At 39.4% G+C, this 19412-nt stretch overlaps 1 protein-coding gene across 1 annotated transcript in view; it reads left to right on the plus strand.

Moving 5' to 3' along the window:
- SNTB1 (syntrophin beta 1) overlaps window positions 1-14673 on the plus strand; it is a 149156-nt gene extending 134483 nt beyond the window's left edge. The window contains exons 5-7 of the mRNA XM_060775833.2: window positions 10548-10744; window positions 12835-13025; window positions 14302-14673. Coding sequence (XP_060631816.2) covers window positions 10548-10744; window positions 12835-13025; window positions 14302-14394 — 481 coding nt within the window. The 3' untranslated portion in view covers window positions 14395-14673. The remainder of the gene's footprint in view (window positions 1-10547; window positions 10745-12834; window positions 13026-14301) is intronic.
- Window positions 14674-19412: the final 4739 nt, after the last annotated feature.

Genomic DNA, 19412 nt, shown 5'->3' on the forward strand with positions numbered 1-19412 from the left:
TGCACCTTGCCTAAAGTGCCTCTGTGTGTTAAGGGTCTCAATCTTAACAGAAGGTATAAGGATAGCCGCCGAGTAAAGCCAGACACTGTAGTTTTCCCCAAAGGCTCGGGCGTGCCATCACATTTGCTATCATGGGTCATCTACAAGTCTCTTCTTCACATGCCCACCAATAGGCTTTGGTTATTCTATGCCTCCTGCTGACACCTCACACCAACTACCAGGGAAAGCCTTCCCAGCTAAAGTAACCCCCAACTGACCTCTTTTCAGTGAAAAATGAGGTTATTACAGAACTATCAGCTTCCACAATTCCTTGTTCGGTGATATTCAGATGCAGTCTTTGTTTGTAAACAGTTAAAAACAAAAACACAAAACCACAGGTTAGTTAATGTTTTGGTTTTCTTCTTGTGAGTGCCTGTAGTTATTTTACACATCATCTGAATGCAAAACAAGAACTGCTTTTAACTGAATTGTCTAGTTTGAGAGGCTGCAGTAACACAATCCCTTTAAGCTTCTCATTCTCTCTCCCTTTAAACTATTAATATGTGAGAAAAGATGTTGTCAGTGGAGTCTCTTTTTCTAACAACGCAGTCACGGGGACAGTGTAATCAAAAAGGTTTGTTTGAAAACATCACATCTAACATTCATATAATGTTTTGCAGCAGGATTAAATCTTCAGGAAAGTTGCTTTTAAGATCTTTACATTTATTCTTTTACCTAGGCATATACTGTTTTAATACTGCAGTCAGCTGAATTCTAGTCCAATATATATTTTGTGTGTTTTCAATTGCATTGCTCTTTTAAGTTGTGAGGGGTTTTTTTGTGTGTGTCAGGAGTGACTTGAGGAAATGCATGTCGCTTCTGGTGTGAGATAATTGGCCATCTGCAAGGATGTTGCCCAGGGGACGCCCAGATGTTTTGATGTTTTATCATCCTTGTGGGAGGCTTCTCTCATGTCCCCGCATGGGTAGCTGGAGCTGACAGAGGGAGCTCAACCTGCTTTCCCCAGATTCGAACCACTGACCTGTCAATCAGCAGTCCTGCTGGCACAAGGTTTTAACCCATTGCGCCAGTGGGGTCTCCTAGCTGTGAGGTGCTTTAAGTCTAACTCTTGGGGCAGGAGCAAAATAAATATGATGCAACTATGAAGTTGGTGCATTCCTTTTTTCTTTAATGTAATGGAAGGGATGCCGGGGACTATGAGGACCTCAAAAATGAAATTTGGGGGCTCCTTGTTTTCTAACAGCTAGGTTGGCAGAAGCTGGAGCTAATCGCGGAAGCTCACCCCGCTTCTCAGATTCGATTCACCAACCTTTCAATCAGCAAGTTCAGCAGGTCAACGGCTTAACCTGCTGTGCCACCAGGGGTTGATAGTTAAGTAATATGAGACTGGTGTCATGATGGGGGCAATAACTGCAAACTGAGGACTCCTGTCTTCAAAATAAAAATTCTCTCCTTATGAAATTGAAATGTATTTCCCAGATTTATAGCAACACAGTAACTTTAAACTTCAGTGGAGTATTTAAAAAGAGAATTTAGGCATCCAAAGAAAAGGGACAGCTAAGGGAATGTGAACATAGCAAATATAAGACCTATAAGTGTGAATTATTTTCAGTGACTTGGTTTGTAATGCTAGACATTACAAAATCACATTCTGTCAGGTGTGCTTTGAATGCAATTTTCCTTCTTCTTTGCAAGAGGTTGGACTGGATGGCCCACGAGGTCTCTTCCAACTCTAGGATTTTATGATTCTTTAATCTGGAGACTGAGAAGAAAATTTCAACTGCTGGCAGAATTATTTTGGATGGGATACCACCTATGAATAACAAGTGTTATAGGTTATATTTCAGAGGAAGGAACTGGCAGAACCAATGGTTCCCAACCTTTTTCATGTCGCAACCCCATTTTATAGAGGCAAAGTGACCCACGACCCTGATACATTAAAAATCAGAGCTGTTGGCTGCTGCTTCAGTGCTGACTATGGTGTCTGGGCCATGGTTGATTGCTCTTGGCTTGCTTCTCTGCTGGCCAAAGAAGGGAAATAATGTAATGTGCTGGGTGTCAGATTCTTGAAAGTGGGATGATTCAATTTGTGTCTAGGTATAATTTATTAGATTTTATAGAATTTTCTGGTATTGAAGGGGAAAAAATGTAGCCACCTACAAGAAACAAGGCTAGGCACTGAGCACACATGTATCACTAAGAATCAACCAATCACAAGCCGAGCAGAACCCGCATTCCTTAGAGTCGATCACCAAACTGAACATGAACCTGGACCTCACAACTAACTAACCCAATGAACTAAAGATCGTTCCACATTTACGCAAACATATCTCTCTGCAGGATTTTTTTTTGTTACGTGATTTTTTTGTTTCTCCTTTTTCAAATTTTCATAGCTCACCATTTCCCAGTGACCCTACAGAAAACCCTATTTGAGGTTGCGACCCATGGGTTGGGAACTACTGGGCAAAACGATTTCTGAGAAAATGCTATGGAATTCCTTAGGTTGTAGTAAGTAAACGGGCAGTTTGAAGGAACATGTAGTCTTAAATACTAGGAGAGGCATTACAGCCTTTAAGATTAGAAAACATCACAGAAAATAAGATCTGGAGGAAAGACATCTGGGGGATGTACACACTAGACAGGGACCTCAGGAAGGACAGATCTGACCTTAGTTCTGAAGTCCCCAAAAGCAAAGCTATATTGGCATTTTCTTGACATGATCTGTTCAGAGGAGGGTTCCTTTATCTTTCTATGAGAGTGTAAAATGCCCAAGATCACCCAATAGCTTTCCGTGCCTAGGCAGGGATTTAGAACCTGGTCTTCAGAGTCGTAGTCCAACATTCACTATACCTCACTGGTCCAAATGGCATAAATAAAGCTTACTTGGGAGAAGACAATCCACTTCCCCTTCCTGACATACTTCTCTGTCTTTGTGCAGAGAACATGCTCAAACTTTGAGTGACAATCTTGCAGGACACAACCAATCCAGCTGAAGAAGAAAGATTGTCAGCAGAGTTATAATATCAAATAAAAAATAACAATATTACAGCAGAAGCTTACTTTATTATAGCTTCATAGTGGAAACTCAGAAATCAGACATCAGACCCTAAACAAAAACCTCCAACCAAATCCAAGACCAAGACCTAAAGACTGCAGGCAGATGCAAACCATTATAACAGCAGCAATGAGATCCACCTGCACCCAATTGACCAAACCCAAACCACAAGCATTTCAGCAATTAAAGGCACAAACTCACTTACACAAATATAACCAAATACATACAATGAACAATATAATTTTGCACATTTTACAATACTTCTAACACTCCTCCACAAAATTATATTAGTTCATATTTATACATTCATAAATTCAATTTTTCACAAAACTGGTTATGTTTTTCACAAGTAAGAGGTTTCGTCAAAATATCTGCAACATTTTCAACTGAAGGAACATAATTGAGAACAATTCTTTTGTCCTTAACAAATTGTTGCACATTTGAATATCTAACATTAATGTATCTAGACTTCGTTTTCATATTTTGACTTTTACCCAAAGCGATGCAGGTTTGAGAATCAACATAAACTTGTATTGGCAATTCTAAATCAATGTTCAGACTTTTAATCAAAGATTCTAGCCATTCTGCTGATGTCAAAGCATCAGACAACGCTGAGAATTCAGCTTCTCCAGTACTTAATGCCACAATGTTCTGTTTTCTGCTCTTCCAGCACACTGGTGTATTTGCGTATTTTATTACAAATCCAGTAACAGATTTATTTTCCTTTAGATTTGCGAAAGAACTATCGCAATGTATTTCTAAAGACTTTTTGTCATCTGGACAAATTCTGAAAACTTTTTCAGCAGTTTGTTTTAAATATCTCAGAACTCTTTTTACTCCAGCCCAGTCTGTATGTGAGGGATTTTGAATCCTTTGACTTAGGATACCAACAGAAAAAGAAATGTCAGGCCTTGTGTTGTTTGCAATGTACAATAAAGAGCCAATAACTGAACGATAAATGAAATTGTTATCAAACACTTCTCCATCTACATGTTGTAAAAACTGAAGAGCCATGGGTGTATTAACAGTGTTTGCATTTTCCATTCTGGTTCTTCTCAAAAGATCATAAATCTTGTCAGTTTGGTTTAATTCAAAACCACTTTCATTTCTGGCAATATTTATGCCAAGATATCTATTAACATCTCCAAGATTTTTGATTTTCAATACTTTGCTCAAATTCTGAAATACTTCCTGAATGTTTTCCTCAGATCCAATACATAACACATCATCCACATAAATTACAATAAACATTTGTGTGTCTCCACTTCCTTTTGAGTACAAACAAGGATCAAAACTATTGGCAACAAAATTCAACTTTGTCAACACTTTGTCTAAATGTAGGTTCCAATTACGTGCACTTTGTTTAAGACCATAAAGACTTTTCTTAAGAAGATAAGTCCCTTCAGGAAGGTCAGATTCAAAACCTGGGATAGCAGATATATAAACTTTCTCCTCCAAGTCTGCATGAAGATACGCAGTATTCACATCAAAATGTTTGACTTTTAAATTCCTATTACTGGCAATTGCAAGGGTTATTTTTAGTGCTTCCCCAGACACTGTGGGGCTAAATATCTCATTAAAATTTTCTCCATATATCTGTTCAAAACCTCTAGCAACTAACCTGGCTTTGTACAAAAAACCACCATCCTTTGTTTGTTTACGTCTATAAACCCAACGACAACTTAGAACCTTTACATTGTCAACTGTTTTAGACTTCTCCATGACTTGCAAATCTTTCAAAGCATCAAATTCACTTTGCATTGCTTTTAACCAAAGATTTCTCTCAGTCTCATCTCTTTTCAACATCTCTTTATAACTTTGAGGTTCAGACCAGTCATGTTCTTGTATTTTCACAACTTCACAATGGTATCTCTTTGGAGGAATACCCTTAGTTGTCCTAGAACTGCGCCTAGGAATGGTCCTAGTACTATCTCCTCCATCAGTCTCATCAGTTTCTGAATTACTAGAGCTAGTACTTTCTGAACTAGAAGATTCAGCTTCAGCTTTTCTCTTCTGAGGTTCTGTCCTTTTAATTACAGGACTACTGCCTTGTAACTGACTAGAAACAGATTCTTGCTTCACTTGCACTTGTGTTCCAAACTGTGTATCTTGAGATGTGCTTGGTTGTATATTTTGCTGTGCAGTCTGTTGTGAAACTGATTGCACTTGTGTAGCAGGCCGCTGTGAAACTTGCTGTGTAGTTGGCTGTGTGGTTAGTGGTGTGTGCATTTGAGTAGTATTGAAAGGCAGAAACACTTCCTTATTTGAATGAATCCTTTCCCAACCACTGTGTTGTTGGAACTTCACATTTTTAGAAACTAACACCTTATTATTACCACACCAAAATCTCCAACCTTTTGACTCAGAAGCAGGGCCTAGATATTTCAATTTCTTCCAAATAGAATCCTTTTTATGTCTTTGTTGAGAAGGAATTAAGACATATGAGTCACTTCCAAAAACTCTGATTGAACTCAAATCAGGAGTTTTTCCAAAAAACAACACATAAGGAATACTATTGATACTTTTGCAAAAAGAACGATTGAGCACAAAGGTGGCGTTTGCCACGGCTTCAGCCCACAATCCATCAGATAAACTAGCATCTCTTAACATTTTTCTAGCCACAACCTTTACAACACCTATCCACCTTTCTGCAACCCCATTTTCACTGGGTGAGTAAGGATTTGTTAACCTGTGAACTATGCCAAACCTTTCAAGCAAATTTTGCATTTGTTTGGACATAAACTCAGCACCACGATCACTCTGAAAAGCTTGTACTGGGTACTCAGGAAACTGTGTTTGCATTAGCTTCAGCCAAGCAGAAATTTTTTGAAAAACTTCACCTTTAGTTCTTAGAAAGAAGGTGAACTTCAACCGTGAAAAATCATCTACCAAAATCAAAAAATATTTCGACCCGCCTACAGAAGTAGGATGAGGACCAGATACATCAATATGGACAAGCTCTAAGACCCTTTTTGAAACTCTAGCACTGTATTTTGCTATAGGAGCTTTCTTAAGATTTTCTGCTGCACAAATTTCACAATCTAGAAAATTCTTACATCCTTGAATAGGAATCTCACACAACTCAGCTGTCTGTCTTAGATACTGCCATGACAAATGACCCATTTTCCTGTGAAATTCATGAATACATTTGTCGTGTAATGGCCTGGGATTATCAGGTATCTGCTTAATGCAAGCAGACACATTTGTAGCAGACTTTAAAACAAAAAATCCCTTTTCTTGTCTCAGTTGCACTTCATTACCTTGAAGATCAATTAGCATAGACTTTTCTTTCTTTAAAGACACCTCAAAACCTTCATCCAAAAGTTTGTTGACACTGAGAATATTATACATAATTTCTGGTACATAGTACACATTCTCAAGAGTACATTTCAGACTGTCAATATAAAGATCACCACAAGAAAATACTTTAACTTTTCTATCATCTGCCAAAGAAATAAAGTTTATATCAGAGTCTCTCACATTTGTCAACAGTTCTATAGTTTTTACCAAATGCTGAGAACAGCCTGAGTCAATAATGAAAGAGTTCATTGTATCCTTCTTAGAGGTCACCAGGAAAGCATGCTGTAAGTCCTTTGAAGAACTAGGTCTCACCACTTGCTTGTTTCTCCATTGTCCTGGATTCTGTTTGCAATTCTTAGCATAATGCCCTTTCTTTTTACATTTAAAGCACACAATTTGTGACTTTGGCTTAGCAACACAAGCAGTGTCATTAGAAGCAGTCCCAGAACTTGAACTCTTCTGCATAGGAGCAAAACTTCTCAATTTGCGTTGAGCTTCAAATTCCATAATTTTCCCCGAAATAAAAGGTATCGTAAGATCCCTGTCTGGAATTCCATGAAGAGAGTCCATAAACGCATAAAAAGGGCGAGATAGAGATCCCATCAAGATTAACGCTTGTTGCTCAGGGGGAAAAATAATGTCTCTTGCTCTCAATTCCGAAAAAAGAGCCACAACTTTTGTAACATGAGTTTGAACTGGAGTGCCCTCCTCATGTTTGAGGTTAAACAGCTGTCGCATAAGAATTATCTTTGAACCACTTGATTGTCTTTGAAACATATCTTTAAACAGATTCCACGCAGTTTGTGCATGAGGAATATTATGAAGGTGAACCAACAAAGAATCTGACACAGACAACTGAAGAAGCGCCAAAGCTCTTTCATCTTTTTGTTGATCCGCAGGAGTTAGTTGAGCTGGCAAATTCTCAATTATGTCCCATAAATTCTGGGAAACCAGATAAGCTTTAAATCTGATGCTCCAACTGAGCCAGTTACTATCAGATAGTTTATCAAAAGGGAGTGAACCAACTTGAAGAGGCGGCAAAGCCATTTTGGTATTTCACTTTAAAGTCCCAAAGTTCCAGAAACAAATACTTACTGCACCAAAAAAGAAAGGACCCCCAGTATACCCGGGTTTCAGCCCAGCCAATTTATATTCACTTCTTCAAGTAAAATTGGCTTCTAGCAGTCCAATATCTTTTAAAACTTTGCAGTAATTCTCTGGAATTCAAACACAGGGTCTGACTCACAAACTGTTTGCTTCTTCTTCTGGCTTCAGAAACATTTGCTGAAAAAACCTTTTGTGCAAGGCAAGACAGGAAAGCAACATAGTTGGCCCTTGCTGCTCAGGCACGTAGAAGGCAAATTCTCCAACATAGCAAGCCATAAATCTTCTTGATTTCTCTGAAGGCAAATCTTCCAAGGTTTAGTGTTCAGCAGCAAGCTATCACTTTAAACCTCGCTGCTCACCAGAGCAGCCAGGAACAGAAGACTCAAAAATGCCTTCAAAAAACTTCTTAATGTTCCACCACATATTTCAAAAACAAACATCACCTCAGACACATGGATTATGCAGTGTTCTGGGCCCATAACCTGTCAGCAGAGTTATAATATCAAATAAAAAATAACAATATTACAGCAGAAGCTTACTTTATTATAGCTTCATAGTGGAAACTCAGAAATCAGACATCAGACCCTAAACAAAAACCTCCAACCAAATCCAAGACCAAGACCTAAAGACTGCAGGCAGATGCAAACCATTATAACAGCAGCAATGAGATCCACCTGCACCCAATTGACCAAACCCAAACCACAAGCATTTCAGCAATTAAAGGCACAAACTCACTTACACAAATATAACCAAATACATACAATGAACAATATAATTTTGCACATTTTACAATACTTCTAACAAAGATTAGTAAAACACTTGTGATAATCAGTTAGCACATTCTTTTGGAAGAGGCCAATACATTCCACACTGACAAAATCATCTCCAAATTAAACCACACTTCAAAAGCTGAGAGAAGCATCTCTCCTCAGAATCCTAATTAATCCTGTCAGTGGCAACTTCTGAGTTCATTGGCGCCCCAGGAAATGTCCCACTTTCTCATCTCGTTGCTTTACTGCTTCTAGACAGCACCATGGCTTTTGCGAGAAAGCCCAGAATAACCTTTCTGAAGCAGTCACATCACGTCTGTGTTATAAATCCTAGCTTATTGTAAGTTTTGTAATTATCTCTTGATTTGTTTTTATTGTTTCTTCCTTGTTTGCTATCTTTTACCATTTATGATTCATCTATCGCTTGTGAATTTTCTTGGTTAGACCCAACATATGTGTGTGTATGTTACACATATACATACAGTGCCTTCAAGTTGTTGGTTGATATCATAACCCATGCATTTTATTGGGTTTTCTTAGGCAAGGAATTTTCAGGTGGCTTTGTCAGTTCCTTCCTGTAGTAGAGTAGACTCATTAAATCAATTGCTGATTTAGTCCTGCTGATAAGTTTCTAGTCCCAATTCAAAGTGCTATTCATCACCTATAAAATAAACAGCTTGGGTCCTGCCTACCTCTCCCCCCCCCCCCCCCCCCAATGAACCAACACAGATTCTAAGATCTGTCAGGGAGGTCCTCCTATCAGTCCCGCCACCATCACAAGCGCTGTTGGTGGGGACAAGGGAGAAGGCTTCCTCGGTGGTGGCCCCTGGCTTTGGAACTCCCTCCCCAGGGAGATTAGATAGGCCCCCCACACTGTCCTCCTTTCACAGGGTTTGAAGATGTAGCTCTTCAATTAAACGTTGAAATATTTTGCCCCTAGTTGTCCTACGTAGTAGTTGCCCATCCTGCACTTTATCCCATGCCCTCTCTCCATTACTGCAGCTGGCACTTATTTTAGTCCAAAGTTTACAGCCCAGTCATCGTGCCAGTAATTTACTGCCACAGTTAGTGTATCGCAGCTTGATTGAGTACGAGTTCATGTTTTTATATGTGCATGTGTTTTATTTTATTGTATTTTATATTGTGTTTACTTTTATATTTGTTTTTAGGCACTTTGTGCCATCTGTAAGCTGCTCTGAGTCCCTTCAGAGAGATTGTAGCAGGATATAAGAATAACGTTGTTGTTGTTGTTGTTGTTGTTATAAACACAGCAAGATTAGTATTATTATTATTATTATTAACTTTATTTGTACCCCACTAGCATCTCCCGAAGGACTCGATGCGGCTTACAAAGGCCAAGGCCTCAAACACAACATAACAATACACAACCTAACGCAATTAAAAAATTAAAACAATTAAAGCAAAATTAAACAACGAGCAATAAACAATACACCAAGATACAATAAACTGGGCCGGGCCAGAGTAATGGGTACAGGATTAAAAGTGCTGATGTGACAGGTGATATGTAAGGATTATAGGGTAAGTGCAGTGTGCGGTTTGCAGCAATCTTAATTCTAATAAAGTGCTTCTGGTACACAGCAAACAAGATCACTATACTGGTTGTTGTATTGGATCACACATCGAACACTTCCCAAGTGTCTAGGACTATGTGATGTATCGGCGAATAATGCGTGCCGATCCCAGTAATGCAGCTGACAGATGGTGATTTTGTGAGCGCCCATTGTGTTTAAGTGCAGGCCAAGGTCTTTAGGCACTGCACCCAGTGTGCCGATCACCACTGGGACCACCTTGACTGGCTTTTGCCAGAGTCTTTGCACTTCGACCCTTAAATCCTCGTATCATGTCAGCTTTTCCAGTTGTTCTTTTCAATCATTCTGTCGCCAGGGATTGCAACATCGATGATCCATACTTGGTTTTTTTAACACAGTCGTGGGGTCAGGAGTATTGTGCTTCAAAACTCTTTGTCAGTCTGAATTCGGAAGTCCCAGAGTAGTTTAACGTGCTCATTTTCTGTAACTTTTTCAGGTTTGTGATCTAACCAGTTCTTTGTTGCAGGCAGATGGTATTTGTGGCACAAGTTCCAATGAACCATCTGAGCAATAGCATTATCATCATCATCATTAGAGAGGCCTGTACAACAGTCCAATTGGTTCACTGTTTCTACACTGGTCAAGACTGAATAAAGTTGCCAGAATTTCAAATTGGGACCTCATACTTGCCAAGAATATGCTGTACCACTCAGCTGTGATCCATTCTTCTAATAGTGGGTTCTCATTTTTTTCATTTGTCTTCAGGTTGGTGCATTCAGGGCCGGGGAAGGGCTCTCCCCAGTCTGGGGTGGATTTATCCTTTGCTACTCGCACAGGCACACGGCAAGGAATTGAAAGCCATCTCTTTAAGACGGAGACTAACAGAGACCTCTCCCTGTGGACGAGGAGCATAGTGCAGGGTTGCCACAATGCAGCAGAGCTCTCCATGGAAATCGTAACTGGTGAGTGAAACCCTCAGAAATGTGGATGAAATTGCAGCAGAAGCGAGGATAGACTGTTGCTAAAGATTAGATGCTGCTTCTCATAATGGAAGGAAGTCTTGCACACACACCTACGAATAGATCACATTAATCTCAATGTGAGTAAATTCTAAATAAACATAGCCTAGCATTCAATCGGAAGCATTATTGTTGTATGCCTTCACATCATTTCTGATTTATAGTAACCCTAATCACAAGCTTTTCTTGGCAAGATTTACTCAGCCGGTGGTTGCTTTTGCTTTTTTCTGAGGCTAAGAGACTTCCCCAGGGTCACCCACTGGGATTATATAGCCAAATAGAGACTTGAATCCTGATCTTCATAACTCAGTGCTCAAACCACTACACCATGCTAGCTCTCATTGGTGAGATGCACAGGCAGAGAGACTTATGGAGTTGCTTGTTCTGGGTATTCCTGGAAAAGGAATAATCTCCCCAATATAAGTGTGTTTCTTATCTGTCAGAGATAAAAAAAAAGTCAGAGAAGTCTAGGGCCAGGGAAATGAAGCAAAAGGGGAAAAAGAAAAAAGCAAACTCAAGTACAAGTTCTTTAAGTTGCAGTTTTGCACCAACCAACTATGATATTGCCACTTTTGATCCGTTAATGTACTGGCTACTATTACATGGCAGATGTTGTAGAAAAGGAGACAAAAGACCATTGGTCTCTCCGTTGTGCTGCTTCCCTTTTAATAAATCCTTGAGTGCTAAGGTAATGCTGAATGTCACAGAGAAAAGCCTTGTAGGTTGGACGGAGCTTTATGGGACTACTTGGTTTGAGTCCCAAGTATCATCATACAATGTCTTGACATTGAGAAATTTCCCAAACCTCTCCTATACTCACATATCATACACTTTCCCCTTCACACAAACAAGTTTTTTGGTTAGTTTTTATTTTTCTTTGTTCCAAACTGTGAATTCATTGTCTTCACAAATCAATATAGTCTAAGTCAGTGGTTCTCAACCTTCCTAACGCCACGACCCCTTCATACGCTTCCTCATATGGTGGTGACCCCCAACCATAAAATTAGTTTTGTTGCGACTTCATAACTGTCATTTTGTTTACTGTTATGAATCATAATATAAATATCTGATATGTAGAGTGTATTTTCATACACTGGACCAAATTTGGCACAAATACCCAATACACCCAAATTTAAATACTCGTGGGATTGGGGGAGGGTATTGATTTTGTCCTGTGGGAGTTGTAGTTGCGGGGATTTATAGTTCACCTACAATCAAAGAGCATTCTAACTCTACCAACGATGGAATTGAATCAAACTTGGCACACAGAACTCCCATGACCCACAGAAAATACTGGAAGGTTTGGTGGGCATTGACATTGTGTTTGGGAGTTGTAGTTCACCTACATCCAGAGAGCACGGTGGACTCAAACAATGATGGATCTGGACCAAATTTGGCATGCATTCTCAATATGCCCAAATGTTAATACTGATGGAGTTTGGGGAAAATAGACCTTGACCTATGAGAGTTGTAGTTGCTGGGATTATAGTTCATAATCAAAGAGCATTATGAACCCTACCAATGATTGAATTGGGCCAAACTTCCCACACAGAACCTCCATGACCAACAGAAAATACTGTGTTTTCTGGTGGTCTTTGGTGACCCCTCTGATACCTCCTCATGACCCCTCCAGGGGTCCCGACCCCCAGGTTGAGAAACACTGGTCTAAGTAATTGACACCCACTGTTTTTCAACTGCTGCGTACCATTAAAGCAAGAAGCATTGGGGTGGTGAATCAGCTCCACATTTTAGTTCCAGGTTTTTAAGAAGCTCTTCAAAACACTGAACTAATTTTGGGGATAATCTTTCGGGGCTTGAATGGTTCCTTTAAAGTGAAATGAGAGTCATCTTTGATGTTCTTGGTGGTAGGCAGTCAAATATCCTGGAATATTTCTCTTATGCTATCCTGTTTGTTTTCATTCAGTTGCAAACCAGTTAGTCTCTCAGTTGTTGTCTTCATGAGAGAGGACATCATTTTTTATAATTACTGCTGTTGTTCTTCAACCGCTCTACTGGTTCTTCTCCTTGTTCAGCTTGCACCTATAAAAACCAGGAGTGCCGTTTGACCATCCATTATGACCATGGATTTTCTCTCACAACTGAACCTCAAGATGGTGCCTTTCCCAAAACTATTCTACAGTTTCCTTATGAGAAGCTAAAAATGTCCTCGGATGATGGGATTCGAATGCTTTACCTCGACTTTGGAGGAAAGGAAGGTGAAATTGTAAGTGTGTTTTGATATGAATCTTCACTCTTGTTTCACCACATCTTTCTGACTGTTGTTACTGGTGACATATGACACCTCAAAACTGTCACGACAGGGTAGCATTTCATTAATAGTTGTACTCTAAAACAAGTGTCGAAGAATCTGGGTAGGGCTTGGAGAGGAAATTCCATGCCATTCTTCCTAGCCATCAGAAAAGTATACTTTACATTCCTAAAGTTAATATTCAAGGGTGGAGCACCCAAAAGAAACAAAAATAGGAAAGTCTCCTCTTTGTCAGTCAAGTTTACTGTTTATAACACTGGAAAACATCGAATGGATTGAATAAGGTTCCCCTTTGCTCACAAACCCCCCAGTGGTGCAATGGGTTAAACCCTTGTGCAGGCAGAACTGAAGACTGACAGGTCGGAGGTTTGAATCCAGTTAGAGTGCGGATGAGCTCCCTCTGTCAGCTCCAGCTCCCCATGCAGGGACATGAGAGCAACCTCCCACAGGATAGTAATAATAGTAATAATTTATATATTTGACCAGTTATATGACCATTTCAAAATACAACACGAATAAAAGGCAAGGCAAGAAGGAGAAGATAGCAGCTGACCTTCTATTTACAGTCAGAATCTTATTTTCCTGGTTCTTCTTTCAGGAAATGTGCTCTTTTATTGATAGCTTTCAAAATAAAAAGGCTTACTCTGATTATGGTGGATATTTCCTGTCCTTGCAAGAGGAATGTCAGAAGATAATTTCTGTTGGGGGACCTGCAGTTGGATAATATTGGATGTAAATATCTGTATCGCAGTTCAGTATATGCTGGACAGTCAATTAAGAAATGTTCAATATCTTCCACTATGTGTTCTCCCCATACGTAGAATCTCTCACTTCTTGAGATGTTACAGCAATGCCCAGTTTACATCATAATACTGAGTTATTCAAACCTAGCCCTAGTATATAGTCTTCTAAAGGGTAGCGGAAGTGGAATAGTCAGATAATGATCTAAATGAATATTCCTTTTGTGAAAAGCTAAAAACCTTGTGGCAGAAGACTAGAGAATAAAACATTAAACTTCCGGGTGTCCCCTAGGCAACATCTTTGCAGATGGCCAATTCTCTTACAAAAGAAGCAACTTGCAGTTTCTCAAGTCACTCCTGACACAAAAACAAACAAAGGGTTTCCTCATGTGAACAGGACAGCTTTGGATTCAACCCAGTTTTTTTTTCCACAGATGTTCTTCATATGAAAAAAACTTCTCATAATCCCTTGTTGTCTCTTCCAATTTCAGCAACTGGATCTTCACTCTTGTCCAAAGCCAATCGTGTTCATCATTCATTCATTCCTTTCAGCCAAGATTACAAGACTTGGGTTGGTAGCATAAATGCCATCTTGTCAGTTGTTCAAGCAAGAGGGAAGATGGAGCTGTCTCTTCAGCCTAGAATGCAAGTAACTTTTGGGGAACACCTGGAGCAGTGATGGATTAAGAACTATTCTGCACTGGGCTGAGGCAATGCCCATGTTTGATCAGCTATAATAAAACAGACAAGCAGAGAAGAATGAGAGTTGTCAAGACGATGGAAAGCAAGAACATAAGGTTCACCTAAGCCATTGGAAGGAAGACACTGATTGCTGTAAATAAAGGCAAAAATTGAATACTGAAGGAGTAATACCTTAATACCAGATTCTGGCATTACAAAGTCACAACAGTGCCTATATAAGTGTTATGAAGCAATGGGTTTTCAACTGGGTCTGAGAAACACCAGAATTTCATTGAAAATTCAGGGATATTGGTAATCATGGACAAACTTCCCTAAATGGAAAACATGCCCACTGTTTCTTCATCTTCAACTGCAGAACATCCCTAGGTCTCCATTTTAGAGTAGATTCTCTGTTTATTTGCAGCAGAAGATATTCCCAAAGAGCTCTGGCTGATCATTTGTGTCGATTGATAGTACACACTAAAACGCAACCTGGTTTCAAAAACACTGAAAATAAGGGTTGCTGTGAGTTTTCCAGGCTGTATGGCCATGTTCCAGAAGCCTTCTCTCCTGACGTTTCACCCACATCTATGGCAGACATTCTGAGAGGTTGTGAGGTCTGTTGGAAAACTAGGCAAGTAAGGTTTATATATCTGTGGATTGTCCAGGGTGGGAGAAAGAACTCTTGTGTGCTTGAGGCAAGTTTGAATGTTGCTGTTGGCCACATTGATTAGCAGTTAATGGCCTTGTTGCTTCAATGCCTGGCTGATCGTTGCCTGGGAGAATCTTTTGTTTGGAGGTGTTAGCTGGCCCTGATTGATTCATGTCTAGAATTCCCCTGCTTTTTGAATGTTGTTACTGTCTTGTTTTGAGAGGGTTTTTTAAAAAACTGGTAGCAAGATTTTGTTCATTTTCATGAACAAACGCCAGGAGATAATGTTTCTGGAACATGGACATACAGCCAGGAAAACTCACAGCAACCCAGTGATTCCAACCATAAAAGCCTTCAACAATACATGAAAGTAAGTGTTAAGTAGCAAGATGAGTACATTTATCCACACAGGATTTGATAAAGTCACCAAAGCCTCTGTAACAGTGGAAGGTGTTAAGTTGTCTTTCCATTTTTAAAAAGCATCAGGAAAACATCACTTTCCTCCCATTAATTTATCAGCTATTAGGTTTGTATGGTTTTCCAGCATTCAAGAAACAACACCTTTTTGGCAAGACTAGACATAGGGTTGGTGTTAGTGTAACAAGTCCATCAGTCACAAATTAAGCATCTGGTGCAGGCATGTGCAAACTTTGGCCCTCTGGTTGTTTTGGACTCCTGTTGTTGGCACCAGCTTCTGCCAACCTAGCAGTTCAAAAACATGCAAATGTGAGTAGATCAAAAGGTTCTGCTTCTGTGGGAAGGTAATGGTGCTCCATGCAGTCATGATGGCCACATGACAGTGGAGATGTCTATGGACAATGCTGGCTCTTTGGCTTAGAAATGGAGATGAGCACTACCCCCCAGAGTTGGACACAACTAGACGCAATGTCAGGGGAAACCTTTACCTTTACTATGTACATAATTGCACGATTTACATTCTCTTAAACTTCTACACATTTATGGTCAGCCACTTGAGCTCAGTCCAGGAATAGTTTGAAAACCCAATAACCAAGGTTCATATAACTTAACAATTAAAATACAGGAAAAGAGCTTTTTAATTATCCTTCCCCCTGAAATCCACTTGCACATTTGGGCAACTAAGCTGTGTAAGAACACCAACAGCATCAGATATCTGTCTTTCCCTCTGATCAAGTGTCATTTAAAAAATTCTTTTCATATTGTACACAAGCAAAGTGGTGACTTTTAAAGGAATCAACATTAAAACCCCTACTTTATATTAAAAAGGCAAAAAAAAAATACAATGGGGAGCTTTGGAGCTGATGTTACAGTTATCTTTGCTTTCTGGGACATCACTAAATTGTCAACACTGAAGTCCTTTGATTGTCAGACAAAAGGGAAATCAGTTGTGCCTCATTTTTAAAAAAAGGTTCCCTGGAAGTGGGCTGAGGTAAATAAATAAAAACAGACATGAGCTAAACTGGGAATAATATTATGTTTACCTACTGAAGAGACAAAGCCAAATCCTCCTTGGATATTAACTATACAGTAGATGGAGCCACCAGTGGTGCAGCAGGTTAAACCATCGAGGTGCTGAACTTGCTGACTGGTTCGAATCCAGGAAGTGGGGTGAGCTCCCGCAGTTAGCCCCAGCTCCTGCAAACCTAGCAGTTCGAAAACATGCAAATGTGAGTAGATAAATAGGTTCCGCTTCCACGGGAAGGTAATGGTGCTCCATGCAGTCATGCTGACCACATGACTTAGGAGGGGTCTACAGACAACGCCGGTTCTTCGGCTTAGAAATGGAAATGAGCACCACCCCCAGAGTTGGACACAACTAGACTTAATGTCAGGGGAAACCTTTACCTTTTTATAAGTAGATACTTTCAGGACACAGCAAAAATGAAAGTTCACTGGAGGTTTTTAATTCTGCTTTCTTGATTATGGTAAAAAGATTCAAGATTCACCTGGAGCAGTATAGCAGGTCCTCCCCTATCATCCCGGTTTGAACTAGTTAGCATTTCCCCCTCTATCGCGGTCTGAAGCATTAACATGGGCAATGGTATTGGCACAGTGCATGGCTGGTTAACTCACACATGAGGAACTTGTTTCAGAAAAGTAGTTGGGAAGGGTTTTTGTTTTTAACTTCAGTAAACACAACATTACATGTGCACCAGCCCAGTTAGATAGAACTAAGAGTGAGGTAGTTAACCCTTCTAGTAATTTTAAAAATAATGATACAGTACAACCCTTATATTCATGAGACCGTATCCGTGGTTTCATTTATCCACATCCAGTCCGATTTACGAGATCATGATGTTATGGTATTTTTGGGTTGGAGGTTCTTCAATTCAACAAGGTTCGCTGTTCTCCATGGTTTCATGTATCAGCATGAAGCCTGGAAATGTAATCCCTGTGGATATAGGGATCAAAATGTTTTTGTTCTGATTTAGAGCTTTGAATATGCCTTGCCTAAGAAAACCCTATGAATTGCATGGGGTCGCCATAAGTCAACTGTGAGTTGAAGGCTCACATGCACCATTTTTGTACACTAATGGTATTACAAAAGATCCACACAACCTGAAGAAGATTTCTGTACTGTATTGAAGTGAATAGGAATATCTTTGCAGGGAGGGACTCTCAGTAAGTGCACAGGACCTCTGTCAGTGATAGTTCAAGGTGACAATGTAGGATGTGATTTTGTTTTACTTTAATTTCCTTTCATAAAAAATTAAGAAACCAACACACAGATGCAGAGATATACCAGTCAATACTAAGAGTTATTAATGGAAGATATTTGTGAATCTGAATGACAGAAAGTCAGTGGATAACAAAGAGGATAATGTGTATTTTAGAATAAATCAATGCATATGTAAATTATACTGCACTATTTCTTTACATACTTTAGAATCACTGGAATAGATGTATCTGCATTGTAAATAGTCAGAGTTCATCTATTAGTTATCAATGATCAAATGATGCAGTATGTCATGTAATTTACGGTGCTCAGATTACAATATGAAGAATAAGTAAATAACTAGTTTGCAAAGAATAATTATTTTATATTTATAGACAAATGAAATATAGATTTTGGACCTACTCATATTGGGTTGGGGCTAATGGAATGAATTATATGAAGCTAGACAAGATTTATAAAAAATAGTTTAAGATATTTATATTTTAGAGGGGAAAATACTATATTTAATAAAAAATTCATTTATTGGAGTTTTTGTGAGCTGGTAATTATGGGTGAAAAGTAATCTCCTTACCTACAGAGGCCACTTACACTGTTTTGATCTGATTGCAGTTTGCAAATCTGAGTGAAGGACTCATTTCATTGGATGACAGCAGTTATGTGGTAAGCCCCCATCACTAAATAACTGTCAAGTGGTTTGTTTACTTCACTGAAGTAACTTCCATTCATTACTGTCAGTCACAATAACAATGAATACACTATCAAGTATAAGAACAGCAGATCACAGCTGAAGGAAGAAATCTGGCTTATGGAACAAGAGGTAGCAATTGGACATTTATTTACGCAAAAACATCTTTTGGGGCCAAGAATTATACAAATTTAAAGTTATTTGTGCTCATTTTGTATACCCATCCTGCTTGATTAGGGTTCAGTAAAGGAAAAATGGACTATAACCAACAAGCATCTCCAAAAGTAGAGTTTGCCAATTAGTCCTGAACTTGAACCATAATGTTCAGGGTGTCAAATCTCAAATGTGATTAAAATAATTTTAAAGCATGTCCATTCTAGAGCAAAAATTACAGAAATCTGAAGGTTTTTTTTTTACAAGAGGTACTTCATTCTTGGAGCCCCTGGTGGCACAGCGGGTTAAACTGTTGAGCTGCTGAACTTGCTGACCAAAAGGTTGGTGGTTCTAATCCAGGGAGCAGGGTGAGCTCCTACTGTTAGCCCCAGCTTCTGCCAACCTAGCAGTTTGAAAACATGCAAACGTGAGTAGATCAATAGGTGCTGCTTCAGTGGGAAGGTAATGGAGCTCCATGCAATGATGCCAGCCACATGACCTTGGTGGTGTTTACGAACAATGCTGGCTCTTCGGCTTAGAAATGGAGATAAGCACCACCCCCCAGAGTTGGACACGACTAGACTTCATGTCAGGGAAAAAGCTTTACCTTTTTACCCATGTTTGTTGATGGATTGGATCCAAAACCTTACTGTAGCCTTTGATCACCATATTTGGTGATCAAGTGTATGATTTTGCATAGAATGGCAGATGAGACAAAATATTAAAATATTGTCAGAGATATAAACCACACACATCGAAAGTAAAGAGGTCTCAC

Source organism: Anolis sagrei, chromosome 4, assembly GCF_037176765.1.
Source record: "Anolis sagrei isolate rAnoSag1 chromosome 4, rAnoSag1.mat, whole genome shotgun sequence".
Classification (NCBI taxonomy): Eukaryota; Metazoa; Chordata; class Lepidosauria; order Squamata; family Dactyloidae; genus Anolis; species Anolis sagrei.